Here is a 17573-nt window from a genome sequence, read left to right as displayed (position 1 = left end):
TGGGTCCTGGGGCAGGACATGGAGGGGGGTTGAGGAAAAGGGGGCAGGCTGGGTCTATAGGGCCAGAGCACGTGTGTCAGGGGCAGAAGTGACAGTTATGGGAGAGATAAAATCTTTTTCTTATGCTTAATTTGTTTGTAATATATATATTTTTTACATCTTTTGATACTATTTATAGTAGTGGTCGGGTCCTGTTAGGGCTCCTGCTTCTCTGCTTTCATAATAAACATGTTCCTTCCTCCCAGCACGGGGCTCAGGTGGGGTTTACATGTGCCTTTGTCACTTTACTCAGTGTCCATCTCTCCTGACAGTGCAAGCTCCATGTCTCCAGGGGCCCTCTCTCTGCTCCCCATTGTATCTTCAGGGGAGGCAGCTTGGGGAGGCAGGAGCCAGCCAGGGAGAGGGATGCTGGGAAGTGAAGGGGAGGCAAAGGCAGAGAACACTTGGGAGATGCTCCCTGGTTCCCTGAGAAAAGCATTTCCCAAAGTGTGGTCTGTGGAGCACTTGAAGTCACCAGAAACCTTTCATGGGGTCCATGAGGTAAAACTATTTTCAAAACATCACTTAGACACCATTTCTCTTTTTCACTATTTTGGCATTTGCTGAGGTAAAATTAGTAAGAGTGGTGATTAATGGTACCACTGCAGAAGTAGTGATTCTCCACCAGCACTTACCTGCAGTTACAGAAATCAAAGCCAGTTTCACCTGAAAATTTCCTGAAAAAAGCATTAAAAAATTATCTTCATTATTGCATCATCCTCAACTCCACATTTTAAAATACCTGGTGTGCTGACCTGGAAGGACACACAGACACTTCTGCAGCATCTCCAAGCACTGAGTCCCAAGGGAAACATTTGTATGAGATGAATTAGACACTTTTTATTTGTGGGTTAATTAGGAGACACTTTCCTTAAAATGAGTGTCTGTTTCTTGAAGAAAATCAACAATTGGCAAATGACAGTAATTTTGCCTAATAAAATATAAAGCTCTCAGAAAAAATCAGAATTATGAAAAATTGAGTGCATCACTACTTGACAATTTACAGTACAAACTTTTCTTTTGGATTTGTGATTAAAAATAAAAATTTTTTGATCATTTGATTCTAGTGTAATTAACACTGAAGATCTATGTAACTTAGTGAAACAATGTATCAGCTTAAAAAATCATAACATTAGCAAAAGTTCCAACCATATATGCAAGAGAGGCCTATGGAAATGTAACAGAATAGGAAATATTCCATCATATTATTTCACGTTTCACTTAGCAAATAACCTTCCAGAATCTGCCACCTGTGCAGATTTAATTTAGTGTCAATAATCACAATGATCTGAAAATACTACTAGTTTCTTCTTCATTCCTCCAGGCTGCTGCTTCTCCCAAATTCACCCCTCCCTAATGTGGGGAAGGGAATTTGGAGCCACACTTTTTCTGTGGATGTCACACTGTTACAGCATCTCACAGGTTCTGTGGGGTGGGACAGCCTGGATGACCCCACCCCACCCCATTCTCTCTCCCCATTTCCTGGGGTGTCCAGGGAAGACAATCAGCATCATCCTGCTCCAGTACAAAGTCTCCAAGGACTCTCCTGGACTCCTTCTCCCCAGGCCCCTGAAAGGAGTGTGATGCCCCTCACCCTCCTGCTGCTGCTCTGGGGGCCCTGGCCCTGATGGAGACCCGGGCAGGTGAGTGCGTGTCCAGCTGGACACTGTTGCTCCAGGAGGGAGGAGCAAGGAGCCCCCTGCGGATGCAGGACCCCAGGAAAGGCTCATCTCCCCCAACCTCTTGTTCCCCTTCAGGCCACTTGTGTTCTGGCCCCTTCTGTCCCTCCCGCCTCCCCTGAGTGCTCTGGGCCCCTGAGTCTGGACCCTTCTTGGCCCACCCCCTTTTCACTCTCACGGCCCGCCCCTGTCTCCCCTCCAGGCCCATCTCCCTGGGCCCTGGGCCCGCGCTGAGAGGAGGGTCAGCCCGGGTCTCCCCTCCCGCCCCCAGGTTCCCACTCCCTGAGGCTTTTCTACACCCGATGTCCAGCAACAGCAACAGCAACAGCAAAGGCAATGGCGTGGTAATGGTAAAGGCAACGGAGAGCCCCGCCGCATCGCCGTGGGCTACGTGGATGACACCCAGGTTGGACGGTTTTACAGCGACTCTCCGGGCCAGAGTGTGGAGCTGCGGGCGCCCTGGGCGGGGCAGGTGGGGCAGGAGGACCTGGACAAGGAGAGTCCGATCCAAAGGAAACGTGCTGTGGTTCGAAGCGCTCCTGAGGGACCTGCGCGGCCGCTACAACCAGAGCGAGGACGGTGAGCTTCGCGGAGCGGGGCCAGGGTCAGGTCACCCCCCATTCCCACCGTAAGGCCGGGTTGTTCCGGGTCTTAGGGTCCGCTAACCCCTCGAGGCTGGTGGATCTGCCAGGACCCTCCCCCGGGAAGGGACTGTCCTGCCGGCCTTTCATTTCAGTTTAGGGTTATTCAGGGTGAGGGTTAGGGGTGACCTCGGGGTGACCTCCGAGCTGACCACAGGGGTGGGGCTCAGGGTCTCACACCCTCCAGAGCATGTGTGGCTGTGAAGCGGGGCCAGACCTGAGCCTCCTCGGCGGGTATGAAAAGTTCGCCTACGACGGCGCGGATTTCATCTCCCTGAGCGAGGACCTGCGCTCCTGGATCCCCGCGGACCTGGTGGCTCAGATCACCCAGTGCGAGTGGAAGGCACAGGGGAGGGCCGAGAGCGTCAGGAACAGTATACAGGGCAGGTGCTTCCTGTGGCTCCGCAGACTCCTGCGATGGGGAAGGAGGTGCTGCAGCGCACAGGTAAGAGGGGCCACGAGGCCTCGGACCTCCCCTCTCCTGGCGCCCCACAGGGAACATGGAATAATGGGAAGAACAGCACCTGCTTTCTGGGCAGAGAGGGAGAGTCCCCTGGGTTTCATGTTCTGTGCTAGAGAGAGACTCGCCCAGAAACACCACTTTTCTGGAAGGTTAAGGAATCCAGTCTCTCCTGAGGGAGGGAAGCCATCCTGAAATAACTTTTCCCTGGATCCTTGTGACCCGGCAGCCATCCTGGGAACCATGATTTTCTCTTTCAAGGTCTTGTTTTTGGTCTGAGAACATTTCTGGATCTGACTCCTGCCTTTCTGTGTCATGCACCCTCCACCCAGGTCAGGCGCAAAAGTCTGTGTTCTCCTTAGAGACCCACAGAGTCCCCAGAGAAGGCTGATTTCTGGGTTTGTGCTTCCTCCCTCCAAACCAATTGTCATGTCCATTCTGAGATGGTCAATGAGGCTGCTTCAGTATCCACAAGGAAACCCAAAGTGTTAATTTTTGACCATTCTCTTCAGATCCCCCAAAACACAAATGACCCACCACCCCAACTCTGACCAGAAGGTCACCCTGAAGTGCTGGGCCCTGGATTTCTACCCTGCGGACATCACCCTGACCTGGCAGCATGATGGGGAGAACCAGACCCAGGCCACGGAGCTGGTGGAGACCAGGCCTGGAGGGGATGGAACCTTCCAGAAGTGGGTGGCTGTGGTGGTGCCTTATGGAGAGGAGCAGAGATACACGTGCCATGTGCAGCATGAGGGGCTGTTGGAGCCTGCAGTCCTGACTTGGGGTAAGGAAGGGGATGTGGGCACTGGGCCTCTGCTCAGAGGAATCAGGAGCCCTTTTGGAGACATTCAGAGGGTCAGGGTGGGCTTGGGGCTCAGGGTCTCACCTTCTTTCCCTTCCAGTGCCCCCTCTCAGTCCTCCGTCCCACTGCGGGCATCTTTGTTGGCCTGGTTCTCCTTGGAGCTGTGCTCACTGGAGCTGCGGTGGCTGCAGCTGTGTGGTGGAGGAATACGCACTCAGGTAGGGAAGGGAGTGGGGGGTCTTGTTCACTGGGGGCTTTCATGTCCCAATGAGAACTTGCCCTTCCTGCTTAGTAGGGAGTATGATCCACACACATGTGTTGCCCAGTCTGGAGCTGATTAGGAACACTCACTCTTTTGTAAAGCACTTATGAAAATGAATCACCAATTGTTCACCTTATAAATGTGGTGATGGAGATCTGCTTTCCCAGTAAATGTCATAGGGGAAGGACCCTGCTAAGGAAAGACTCCAATTCCCTTTCATATCCATTCTTCATATATCCCAGACCTGACCTGGGTCTTCAGTCTCTGTTCCAAAAACTTCCCTGTGACCCAGACTTGGGGATTCCTTTAAGACTTGTCACCTGACTCCTCCCTTGTCTCACATGATGTTTCTTCCACAGGGGCACATGCAGTCAGCTACAGTCAGGCTGCAGGTAAGTGTGGATCAGGGGTTGGATCCTGGGCCCCTGAGGACAGCATAGAGGGAACTCTAGGGAGAATCGCCCTCATCAGTTTCCTCTGAGGGTCTCACTCTGAGCATTGACCAGGTCTCTTCTATGCTTCCTCAGGCAGCAACAGGACCCAGGACTCTGGGATGTCTCTCACTGCCTTGGACACCCCAAGGATGGGCCCAGGCTGTGGGCAGCTGTGAGTGGGACAGTCTTAGGATGCAGTGGACTGTTGAGAATGTTATCAGTTAATGTAATTCACCTGATTTTCTTCAATGTTATTTTCCATCATAGAATGAGCGCTCTGCCTTGTGTGGGACTGAATGTTATAGGATTTCTCTCCCCCCATTTTGTAACTTCAGGATCCTCTGCTTTATTTAATTTGTTTTCTAGCTTTCAGTGAGTGATATCAAAATTTTTATTAAATTTGGCCTCCCCAGTGGCGCAGCGGTTGAGCGCTGGGTTGCGAAGCTGCCCGCGGCCCTGCGGCGCCGTTTCGATCCCCGCTGCTCCCCGGCCGCCGGAGGAGGGTCCCACATGGCGCGCAAGACCTCTCCTGCCGCCCGCTGCTCCCCTCAGCAGTGTACCTCGGTCCTTCTGCCTGTTCTGCCTCCCGCTCTGGCTCTGGTGAGTTCTCTCACCCTCCGCACTTCTGACTGTGCCCAGTGCATGTATAAACAAAACAAACAAACAAACAATAAATAAACATGCCTCTTTAAAAAAAAAATTGAAAAAAAAAATTTTAGTAAATTTATTCATTTGTTCTCTTGCATCATTGTTATTTTTGTACCGTATTTGATTTCTCTCTCTCAGGTGTAGTCCTTATAGTTCTCTCACCACCATAGAACCATGATCCATCACTACAGTCCCTTGTGCTCTTCCCTCCCTGTTTGGAACCATCTCTCTCTCTTCCCCTTCTGTAGGCCTCAGATCTAGGATCAGGCTGCAAGTTTTGTCTTTATTCTGACCCTTTGTTTCATTTCTGTATATCCCATATATAAGGGAAACCATCTGATATTTATTTTTTTCTTCTGACTTATCAAGCTTAGTATCCCTTCCTACCCCATCCATATTTCCTAAATGGCATGAGTTTATGTTTTTTTATAACAGAGTAGTGTCCCACTGTATATGTGGACCACACCTTCTTGATCCATTCACGATCCCCTGATTTAAAGCACAATGATAACCTGAAGCATGACTTTTCCCAAGCCTACTGCTAGGGGAGTCTGATGCTTAGTTTCTGTTGCCTTCCCAATCTGCTGCATGGGGGAGTCTACCGCTTTGATTCTGCTGCTTGCTGAAGTAGAGAACTTGCTGGGTGTACCACAAGGCTTGTCCGTGGTCATAGCCATGACTACCTTGAACCCTTTCCTGAACAATGAAGAATGCTTATGCTATGATGGATGGGGTAGCAAGTTTCTCTTACAAACTGTGTAAAGCCTTGCCATTCTTGTTCTGGATGCTCAGCACTTCGGGGAGCGATCCCACTGAGCCCACTGGTGTGACAATTAAATCTCTCTCTCTCCACCTCTCTGAGTGCCTTCTGATTTCTCTGGGAAACTGCCAGAACATTTTTGGTTCCCTGGTTTTAGTTCAACCCGTCCCAAGGAGGGAGGCCAGGCAAGAGTTGTCCTGGTGGGTGGAATGCATAGCCAGATGCCAGATCTTTGTTTTAGGTACAAAGCAGGCAGTGATTTTTGTACAATCCACTAATAAATTAAGGCAATAAACTGATCAGTGACTGTTTCTCACAAAAACAGGTGCGCCAGAGTAACTCCGTGACAGTCAAGACCATGATAACAATGAGCGTCAGACAAAGATTCCATGTCCCTTGAAGTGTCTTTCAAAATAAACATGATTTAGGCCTCCCCGGTGGCGCAGTGGTTGAGCGTGGGTTGTGAAGCCGCCGCAGCTCTGCAGCTCTGGTTCGATCCCCGCTGCCGGGCGAGGGTCCACATGGCACGCTGCCTCTCCTGCTGCCCACTGCTCCCCTCAGCAGTGTACTTCATCAGTCTGCCTGCTCTGCTCTCCGCTCTGGATCTGGTGAATTCTCTCACCCTCCCACGCTTCTGACTGTACCCAGTGCTTGTATAAATAGATAAATAAATCTTTAAAAAAAATAAATAAACATGATTTGAAAAAATTATTTCTACCTTTTTTAGATTCCACTTAATTTTGTTGTTCATTTCTTTTTCTTCACGCTATCCTAGAGCGGTGTCTGCAGGGTCATGGCACAGAGGGGCTGTCAGTGGCCTGGAGCTGTGAGGGGGGCTGGCTGTGACTTGCCTGCAGGGAGTGGGGCCCTGGACCCCCAGAATCAGCCCGCGGGGCTGGTCCTCCAGGGTGGTTCAGGCCTTGCTCTGCCCTCCTCTTGGCCCCTGAATCTCCTGACACCCAGCATTGGGGAAATGAGGGGTTTGTTCTGGGTAAGGAGGGGTTAAGGACTCCCCTTATCCATCTATCTCCCCCATACTCTGCCATCTGCTGCATCAAGACAAAACATGTAAGACCTTTAATGAAAGGAATTTTAATACAATTAGTGTGCAACAAAGAAAAAGGAAAGAATAAAATTTCCAAATCAACATTCAAAGTCACCATCCCTTGTGGGTAAATGTTCAACCAACAGGGTTGCCCCAAGCAGGGCCTGAATGCCTGCCACCTAAAGCACCTCCTGGCAGGGACCTGGGGAAAAGGAGTGGACGAGGCTGACAAGTCTGGAAGGAAAGAGCAAAATCAAGATAGAAGCTGCCATTGTAACCTCCCACGGGTCTCTCACCCACATCTGTGCCACCAGTCCAAGGCCAAGAAGTAAGTGCAAGTCTTCACGTGTCTCTCGGCTCCATGTGTCTCTTCCAGGTCTCCTGATCATCCTGCTTCCTTCCTTCTCCAGTCTCCTCTCCAGCTGCTTCTCCCTGCTCAGCTCCACCCCCTTGGGTGGGACAGGGAAACTGGATCCTCCCCTTGGGACCACCCTGTTACATGTCCTCTCCTTCAGGCCCCAATGTATGTGGTTCCCTGGGCAGTTACAGGCCAGCACTGCTGCATCCCACCAGGTGAGACAGAGACACTCCCAGCCCCCAGTGAGAGCCCCGTGTCACCCACACAGACCTTTCCCCACAGTGTCCCCAATGCTGCCCCTTCCCTGCCTGGTCCTCTCTGGCTCCCCACTGCACCCCTTCCACCTCTGTCTCCTAAAGTCCCCATTTCCATCCTCTGCTTTCTTTTCCAGGAGTCTCCCTATCTTCCTAGCCAGTGCCCTGGGGCTATCCAGGCCCTTCCCTCCTCCAAAGGATGGAGTATGTAAGGTGATTCCCAGGAGGAGGGGCTTTCGTCCTTGGAAGCAGAAGCAGAAACAAATTAACAGGGACCCTGGGATCTAAGTTTCCATCCCAAAAGATTGAGGCAGCCTATGTATTTGGGGATTTGCCCAGAACCTAGGAACCAGTTGTTATGTCCTGGAGATCACTGGAGACTAAAAGTAAGGATAAACTGACACATACTTGGGCGCCCCCTTGTGTGCGGAACCCTGTCCTGCCGCTGGAGCCCAGGGAGCTGCGGGGGGGCGGGGGGGGAAGGGGGGGGTTGCCTGGCTGAGCAGGGGAAAGGGCAGCTCTGGTCTCCTGTGCTCAGCCCTGTGGCCACACGGGGGTGCTGGCGCGCTGTTCTGGAGTCTGGAAAAGACTAATGCACACAAAGAATTCAAAAGAATTCTCAGAGTTGGGGGGCCTCCTGGTGGCACAGGGCTACAACGCAGCCTATGAAGCAGTCTGCAGCCACTGCAGCACAAGTATGATCCCCAGCCAGGGGGATACCCACATGGCTCAGCAGACCTCCCTGACTCACCTGCTGCTCCCCCAGCAGTGTACTTCAGTCAATCTGCCTGTTCTGTTCCCACTCTGTCTCTGGTGAATCCTCTCACACCCCACACCTCTGGTCTGTACCCAGTTTTTGTATGCATAAAATAAATAAATCTTTTAAAAAAGTAACTTTTAAAGACTACTGTGAGACTTACAGAAAAGTTGCAAAGGAAGTACAGGTCTTTATCCCACAGCATTTCTATTTTGTTAACATCCTACATGAGTAAACTTGTTTTTTTTTCTTTACAACTAATGAAGCAACGTTTACATAATTACTAAACACCACGCTTTCATTAGTTTTTGCTAATGTCCATTTTATGCTCCATAATCCCATCCAGTTTGCCTGGATGGCAGTTTCTCAGACTTTCGTCATTTTTGAAACATTGACTTTGGTGAGGAGTGATGTTTTGGGGAGGTCGTGGGTTCACAGATGGGGGTTCTTGGGTCACCGCTTTGAAGAGTTTCACCAAAGTCTCCTTTCAGTGGTGTGCGTGTAGGCACCCCACACTCTGCCCAACCCCCACACACACAAAAGGAAAGAAGGAGATGCTTGTTGCAGACACAGCAGGCAGAAGGAGCTGCCCCTGGAGAGGGCAGTGTGTTAGGAAAAGCCTGCAGGCCCCAGGTGGCAGCCTTGGGAGCAGAGCTGTCCTCTCCCAGGACAAAAAGGGCACTGAGGTAGTGTTCTAGTTGGGAGGGTTCATTCCTTTGTGCAATTGTTATCTGTCTTTAATGAATGACTTCTATGGTGTGCCTAGGCTGATTTGTCAGGACCAGTGATTCTCTGCAGTGGCTCCATCTGTGTATCCCAGCTCTGGTCTGTAATACGTCTTAGTGTCTGATAATTGCTGTAGCAGTTGGCCCCAAGCATTTTTCATTTCTATAGTTGGTTTAATAACTGTGTTAATCACTTCTACCCCACCTACAGTTTCTGGTATGTGACCCCTCACCCTAATTTTTCTACTCTTGTTTTTTTAAGGATTTATTTATTTATGCATATAAGATATAACTGGGGCACAGGCTAGAGGTGTGTGTGTGGGGAGAGATGATTCACAGAGAGGGGTGCAGAACAGGCAGGTTGACTGAAATACACTGCTGAGGGGAGCAGCAGAGGTCAGGAGAGGTCTGCTGCGCCATGTGGGTAGCTCTCTGGCCAGGGATCGAACTTGTGCTGGCAGAGGCTGAGTATAGCTTCATAGGTGGCGTCTTAACCCCTGGAGCCACCAGGGAACTTAGTTTTTTTTCTTAGCCTCCATCAAAGAGCACTGCTCAGGAACATAGTACCTCAATTTAAGTTTCTTTTGTTGTTGTTTTTGTTTTTTGAGTGGGACTGTGGGTTTGGAGAAGCAGACCCCAGGGGTGCAGGCCATTGTCCATTCAGTGCTCATCATGTCCACCTGGCTGATCACTGATGGTGTTAACCTTCAATACCAGGCTAAGGCAGTGTTTCCCAGATTTCTTCCTGCCAAACTTCTTTTTGTTCCATTTATTTAAATGCTATTTCTTTGGAAGGAAGCACTATGTGTAGCTCACTCTTACGGGTGTTATGCTATAAACATTTGCATGATGCAGGGTTGGTAACGAGCTGGGCAGTGATCACTGGGTGTATGTCAGGTTTTCTGGTTTTTCAAAGAAACTGTCAAAGATCTTCCACAGTGACCGACCATTTTGCACTCTTGCTGGCAGTGAAGAGGCTCCTGTGTCCACATCCTGGGCAGCACCTGTGCAGGGTTTGCATTTTTCAGCCTCTCCTAGGTGTAATGGCGTCACTGTTGTTCTTTTTGTCTTTCCCTAGTGCCCTGTGATGCTGAGCATCTGTTCTGTTCTTCCTTGTCGTCTGTATCTCTTCTTGGTGATGTGTCTGTTAAAGTCTTTTGTACATTTTTCAAATGAGGCACCATTCATTTACAACACTGTTTTTTGTCCTTTTTAAAATTGGGTTGTTCTTTTTGCTCATTGAGTTTTAAGTGTTATTTTGTAAATCCTAGATACAGTCCTTTATCAGATTCATGATACGCAAATGTTTCCCCCACTCTGTGTCCTGTACTGACAGGAAAACAAACACTAGTGTCCACACAGAAGCATAGATGTACATTTTTTTTAGATTTATTTATTCATTTATACAGGAACCGGGGTACAGGCCAGATTCGTGGAGGGTGAGAGGATTCACCAGAGACAGAGCAGGAAACAGAACAGGCAGACTGACGAAATGCACTGCTGAGGGAGCAGCGGGCGCGACAGGAGCGGTCTGCCACACTATGTGGGATCCTCGCTGGCTGGCAGGGATTGAACTGGCGCTGCAGAGGCTGCGGACAACTCCACAGTGCAGCGTTCAACTGCCTGCACTACCAGGGGAGGCTCAGCATAGATACACATTTTTTTGGAAAAGAGAAATGATAAATCACTAACTGGTTTAAGCAGATACTGCTGCCTGGGGTGTTGGGGGATAGAAGGGAAAGACTGACTTAACTTACGTACCCTTGAGTGTGATGTAAATGTCCTGGTATGTGCATGAAATAAGCTTTGAAAAGTCAGTTACACTGCACTGCTCAACTTATAAAACTCTTCATACGTCATGTCCAAATCACGTGTTAAGACTAGACTGGCACGTGTATTACCGTCATGGGTGTTGGACAAATGTATATTGACCTGTGTCCATCATGCGAACATCATGCAGAGTATTTTCACTGCCACAATGTCTTCTGTGCTCCAAGGAAACAAAAGCAAAAAGAAACCAATGGAATTGCATCAGACTAAAAAGCTTCTACATAGTGAAGGAAAATATCATTAAAATGAAAAGACATATCGAGTCGGAGAAAATATTTGCACATCATATATCCAACAAGAGTTAATATTTAAAGAACTCCAAAACAGGGCCTCCCCGGTGGCGCAGCGGGTGTGCGCTGGGTTGCGAAGCTGCCCGCGGCCTCTGCGGCGCCGGTTCGATCCCCGGCTGCTCCCCGGCCACCGGAGGAGGGTCCCACATGGCACGCAGACCTCTCCTGCCGCCCGCTACTCCCCTCAGCAGTGTACTTCGTCCTTTCTGCCTGCTCTGCTCCCTGCTCTGGCTCTGGTGAATTCTCTCACCCTCCCGCGCTTCTGACTGTTACCCAGTGCATGTATAAACAAAACAAACAAAACAAATAAATAAATCATAAATAAAAAAAAAAAATACATGCCTCTTTAAAAAAAAAAAAAAAAAAATTTAAAAAAAAAAAATAAAGAACTCCAAACAAGAAAACAACCAAATCACAACAGGGGCAGAGGCACTAAATAGGCACTTTTCTAAAGAAGACATACATGTGGCCAAAAGGTACATAGATAAAAGTTTATCATCATGTGCTGTCAGAAAAATGCCAGTTAAAACCACAATGAGTTACCACCTCACAACCTGTGACAATGACCCATTGAAGGGTGTGGAGGAAAGGAACTCTGGCACATGGTGGGTGGGAATGGAGACTGGTCCTGTTAGTGGGCAGAAGGAGAGGTTCCCTGGAACCCCAAACCTGCACACTCTACATGGGTTCTGTCATCAGCTGCATAAAGACAAAACATACTCTAATATGTAAGACCTTCAATAGAAAAGAACTTTAATACAATCAGTGTGCAATAGTGAAGAGAAGAGAAAGAATATAGTTAAAATAGTTCCCAAATGAATCAATTAAAGTTACCCATGCCGACGACCAGCCTAGGCAAAATGTCATGTCAGGAGTCCCTGAAAGGATGAGACGGCGTCGGCGAAAACTTAAGGGCTGAGGGAAAGGGATGAGGTAGTGAGGAGACATTGACACTGGATGAGGTGCAAGAATCTTCCACTGAGGGGCTCAGCAGGTCTTTATTCATTTTTTGCAAGCAGTGAGATGACATCATCATATGCATAGAAGCAAAGCAGAAACAATCAGTGCATTCTTTTCCCATAGACTTTTGGCTGCTACGTGCTCTCAGCAAGAAGCAACCTTCAAGGTTAATAGATAAAAAAACTAAGCCTTAGGGCCTCCCCAGTGGTGCAGCGGTTGAGCGCTGGGTTGCGCAGCTGCCCGCAGCCTCTGCATGACCAGTTTGAATCCCCGGCCACCGGGTTGAAAGTCCCAAAAGGCGCTCAGACCTCTCCTGCCGCCCGCTGCTCCCCTCAGCAGTGTGCTTCGGTCTTCTGCCTGCTCTGCTCCCCGCTCTTGCTCTGATGAATTCTCTCACCCTTCCGTGCTTCTGCCTGTACCCAGTGCATGTATAAATAAATAAATAAATAAATCTTTAAAAAACAAAAAACAAAACAAAACATTACACTAAACTCATTATTTCAGCTAGACAATTATCTAAAATAGTGGATAGCTGCCACTATACCCCTATCAGCTAAAGCCTAAGCATCCAAAGACTCTTCTATGCATATGGCCTTCAGCCAGAGACCAGGTGCTTTTGGTTATCAGCTAACAGGGATTTTTACCTAGAAATGTCTTAACACAATTAACTTCCTTTAAAAACTTTCCTAAGAAACTTTTCAAAAAAGGCAAAAGAAGGACTTACTATAACAATTGTCCTGGGTTGCTTGTCAGGCATGTTTATGTACAACAAACTCTTTTCCCATTATCAGATAGGCGTGTTTAATAGGTAATTGTCCATGCCACGTGCTTTATAATATTCTTATACATATACTGTATTGCCCAATTATTTTCTGAGAGGTTTTCTCTTTTTATGACCAAGAACAAAAAACAAAGCGATGCTTATAGGTTATAGATTAATCTTCAGCCCCACGGTGTGAGGCTCTTTGGAAATCTTCGGCCCCACGGGTGTGAGGCCATTTTTCTTAGCTGCTTGCCAGTGTCTTACCTGGCTGGGGCAGCAAGGCCCCCTGCAGCAACCCTCCCCCTCATGGGTAAATTCCCAACCAAACAGGCTCGGCCCAAAGCAGGCCCACTGAGGCCCGAAAACCTGCCACAAGTCTAAGGCACCTACTGGTAGAGACCCATGGACAGGGGCAGGAGGGGCCAGGCAAGTCTGGAAGGACAAGAGCAAAATCAAAATCCACATCAAGATAGCAGCTGCCATTGTCAGCCTCCCCTGGGCCTCTCACCCACGTCTTTGTTTCTTTCCCGTGTCTCTATCCATGTCCCCAACGCCCTGGCACAAGTCCAAGCCTGAGGAGCAAGCCTGGCTTCTTCTTCACATGTCTTTCTGTTCCTGCTGCCTCCTCCAGTCTTCTTTCCCCATCTTGCTCCACATCTTCTTCTCCTCTTCCTCAGCTTCTCACCCCTGCTCAGCCCCACTGTTCCTTGGGCAGGGCAGCACACCTGAAACCTCTCTTTTCTATGGATATCACATGGGTACAGTCCTGCCCCTGTGGAGAACAACTAATGGTTCGTCAAAATATTCAAAATAGACTGTCCCATGGTCAAGCATTCCATTCCTTGGTATTTATCCAAAGAAGGTAAAATGCTAATTCTGAGGAATAGGTACCTCTTATGGTCACTGCAGAGCTGTCTACCATAACCAAGCGATGGAGACAACCTAAGTGCCCAATGGCAGATGAGGGGATAAAGGACACAAGTGGAATATTACTTATGGAATATAAGTATATTCCACTGTGAATATACACAGTGGAATACTACTGAGCTGTGGAAAAGATGAAATATTGAATTTGCAACAACATGGATAGATATGGACGGGATGATACTAAGTGAAATAGTTTGAAGGAGAATGTTAAATACTAGATGATTTCATTCATATGTGGAATATAAGGAAACACAGCAGGGACAGATGAAACTAAACCAAAACAATCTAGAAATATGACTGCAGAATTGAAGCTATGGGGGGGGGGTGAGACAGGAAACAAGATAGGAAGAGGGCCCAATGGACTATGGTGGAGGACTATGGGTGCCCTTAAGTGGGTGGGAAGTGATAATGAACATCTGAAGAGGTGTGACCCTGTGCCTCTAATACATAAAGTGTGTAAACCAGTGTTGCCTCAACTGAATAATACAATGAGGGGAAAAAGAAAAGTCTTAAGCAAAAGGAAAAAAGTAACTTGTCCTCTTCATCCATCACTGACCTCAGGACTTTGCCTTGCCCCTCACTGTCATGAAGGGTGAAGGGTGGTTTCCCACAAGGGCAGAGGCAGGAGGTGCAGGGACTTCTGGGGTTGCTCAGACACCGCTGAGTAGAGACACTGCAGAGAGGGCGGCTCTGAGGGGACCAGAGACAGAGGGTCAGAGTAACCCCAGTGCTGAGTGAGGGTCTGGTTCCCAAGGAGAGGGGAGTATGTGTGTGTGTGTGTGCGTGTGTGTGTGTAACAGGAGAGACAGGATACACAACATAAGATGATGGGAAGTCAATTAACATCAAGCCGAGAATAAATGAAATCAAATCGCACACAGAGTAAAGAGTGTCAGAACAATACCTCAGAAAATACAGTTCCACGGAGAAGCAGTTTTGAGCAGGACTGAAATACATTGGACCTGAAGAAGAGGAGGAAGTTTAGAAATAACTCACTGTTGGCTTGAGGTGTAAGGAAATGGCAGGATGCCCCCTCCAGGGCCCTGCTAGGATGTGGTGGCACCTTCACCCCTGACAGCTCCCTACCCCAGTCCCCAACATTCTTCTCCATTTTTTGTTTGTTTGTGTTTTTGCATCATGAAAACTCAATTTCTCCCTCTCCCAGTTTTTTTTTTTTTTGTATGTGTGTCACTGCACAAACCTTTGGAGTCACTGCAAAAACCCACAGGCCTCAAGGTCAGGGAGCATCATGGCTGCAGCTTCTTTCTCTCTAGACCAGAGCTGGAGTCCCACAGGGGGAGGGAGGAGTGTGTGCCCTGCTGGCCTGGTCCAGGGGCAGGATTAGCCCAGGTCACCCAGTTCCTGAGCTGAGCCTTTGTCCACAATCCAGGAAGGGAGGGAGAGATGGAGCAGGGTCTATCTCAGCTCCTGGAGGAAAGTGTAATGTTTGAGGGGGTGAATTGTTTCTTTCTCATTCTGGGGCTCTCCCATCTCCCCAGGGTAACCCTCCATGTGCAGCAGGGAGAGGATCTCAGGTAAACACAGCTTGGTTCCCCCAAGTCTCTCCCCACTATAGAGTTTAGGATGAATGTCCTTGTATTCATGGCCACACTGAGGAGAGCACAGAAAGGTAAGTATCATTATGGTGTTTGCTGCTGGGATTGGAGGTAAGATTTTTACTTATAAAAGTTCTTATTTTTGTTGTTGCTGTAACAATGCTGTGCAATCACACACACATACAAAAAAAAAAAAAAACTGGGAGAGGGAGAAATTGAGTTTTCATGATGCAAACAAACAAACAAAAAAAATGGAGAAAACTCCAACAATGAAAATAAGACAAACATTTGCATGGATAGTTCAGTTTAACCCACGACACTCTGTGCATTGTCAGATCCCATGATCCCAGCATAAGTAATGACTGTGGGAGTGAGACTCAGAAGCTCAGCCCAGGTCACACAGCAGGGACCCAGGGTTCTGACCACCCAGGGGTCCCCTGCTGTGGCAACTGCAGTGAGGAAGGGTCTCTGAGCTGAGGAGGATGAGACCTCAATATGGTCAAATCCACTGGAAACATCCAGAATGGGTCCTCTTAGTGACGGGCGCCTCACTATCTGCCTAGGCCATCTTACTATTGATAAGTCAAATTTTAAAAATTCCTCCTGATGTTGCTCTGGTGATGGAGGCAGGTGGGTGGGAGAGAAAGTGGAGGTGATGCCAGGCCCTGTGAGCCCTCCCTGCCAGGTGTGGGGAGCAGAGAAGGCAGGTGAGGGACCATGTTGAGAAAGGCCTGGGGCGCCGTGGGGAGCAGAGACTGGAGAGGGTGAAAGTGTGCGTGGCAGGGAGGAGGCTCCTGTAGCCTGACCAGGGCAGGTGTGGTCACCTCAACCCTGACTGTCTCTTCTGCCCTCCATTTGTTCCCCTTCCTCACTTACCTTGAGGGACAGTCATGAACTCTGGACTGGACCCTCCTGGCAGAGGGAACCTGCAGCATCTGCCTGGATGCAGGGTCCCAGGGAATAGCTCCTGTGGCCACAGCTTTTGCCAGGCCTGTCACAGCCGAGTCACTCTCAGACCCATTAAGGGCCACATGCTGTCCATGCTGCCAGGAGCCACCCAAGAGGAACAGCAGCCCCAGTGGGTTTGTCCTCTGGTGACAGATTGCCCTCTGAGGGTAGAATTGGCCAGTGGCCATTTTCCAGTAGCTACATTAAATGAGGATCCCTGCAACCTGGTGCAATCAGTGTGGTGTGATCGGCTTCGCTGAGGCCTGCTTGGCAGCAAGGTTTGACACAAGCTATGAGGAGAGATGCCCATGGTGTACCAGGCCCCAAGCTCAGCGTGCAGCCTGTGGGCATCCCTGAGCTCTGGCAGCTTTGGCCTTGGCTGTGCTGTGGAAGGTGGGAGACCGACCTGGTGGGCTGTGATAGAGAGATGACTTGGTGCTCAGGTGAGTATCTGGCCCTGCTGAAGCCCACTCCCACTGTGATCCCTGATGCCGTGGGGAGAGGGGACCTCACTGTGTGCAGCCTGTGGACCCACCCAATGTGCTCTGAGTGACAGCGGCCTGCACTCCAGGGTGGGACTACCTGACTTCAGATATGGACACACTAGCAGGTGTTTCATTTATGAATACAGTGCCAGAATTGTAAAAGCACCAGTTAGATTCGAGCTTTCACAGGTACCATTGAAGGTTTACAAGATCATTCAGAGCTCTACATGGACCCATCTGATTGGAGCTCAACTGGCACCAACCAAACAGCTGGGATTATAAAGGGACTGATCAAGCTTGAAGAGTTTATAAGCCAGAGCAGCAGCCAGCTTGAGCCATCTGCAGGTCAGATTTGTAAGTACTCCTAGAAAGATCTTTGTAAAGACCTCTGCAGACTTCGAGACCTCAATATACCTTTGAGGCCTTTCCAGAGACGTGATCACTACAACTCCCTCTGGCCCTGCCTCTGACACCGCCTGCAGAGAGCATCGTCAGTCTGTCCCTGGTGTTTCTAAAGGAGCTGTTTGCTGGTGGCTTATGCCCGGCCTCTCGAAGGCTGTTTGCTGTTGGTACCAATGGCATCTCTGGCACCCATGCCTGCTGACCATCACTGCTCACCTGTCTGCGGCCTCCTCTGAGAGCTGTGCACCACGTCTGATCCTCCGGCACCATCTCCTGGTGCTGTTGCGTCTGGCACAAGCTTTGTTGAGGTAGCGAGCTCTCCCTTCAGCTCCGGTGCTGGAACCAAAGCCCTGTCTACACCCACATGTGTGAGCCTGTGTGCAGGGCAGGCTTCTGCAGCGTGTCCTGCAGGGGCTGGAGCGCACAGTCACACTGCTGAGGGCAGGGGTGGTGCAGAGGGAGTGGGGGCTCCAGCTTTGATCGCCAGGAAAAGGAGTTGCTGCAAGAGGCCTTGTAGCCCCAGCCAGATAAAACTACTAGCAAGC

At 49.3% G+C, this 17573-nt stretch overlaps 1 protein-coding gene across 1 annotated transcript; it reads left to right on the top strand.

The window, feature by feature from the left end:
• Positions 1-2020: 2020 nt before the first annotated feature.
• Positions 2021-17230, top strand: LOC119251328 (patr class I histocompatibility antigen, A-126 alpha chain-like). Its single transcript, XM_054698125.1, has 5 exons — positions 2021-2297; positions 2530-2788; positions 3332-3620; positions 3725-3842; positions 17109-17230. Exons 1-5 carry the CDS (start codon positions 2021-2023, stop codon positions 17228-17230), a joined length of 1065 nt encoding a protein of 354 aa, XP_054554100.1.
• Positions 17231-17573: the final 343 nt, after the last annotated feature.

This window comes from Talpa occidentalis, unplaced genomic scaffold, assembly GCF_014898055.3.
Source record: "Talpa occidentalis isolate TD23 unplaced genomic scaffold, MPIMG_talOcc4v2.1 talOcc4.2, whole genome shotgun sequence".
Classification (NCBI taxonomy): domain Eukaryota; kingdom Metazoa; phylum Chordata; class Mammalia; order Eulipotyphla; family Talpidae; genus Talpa; species Talpa occidentalis.
Note: the sequence above shows the minus strand (reverse complement) of the source record. Positions and strands in the feature narration are given on the sequence as shown.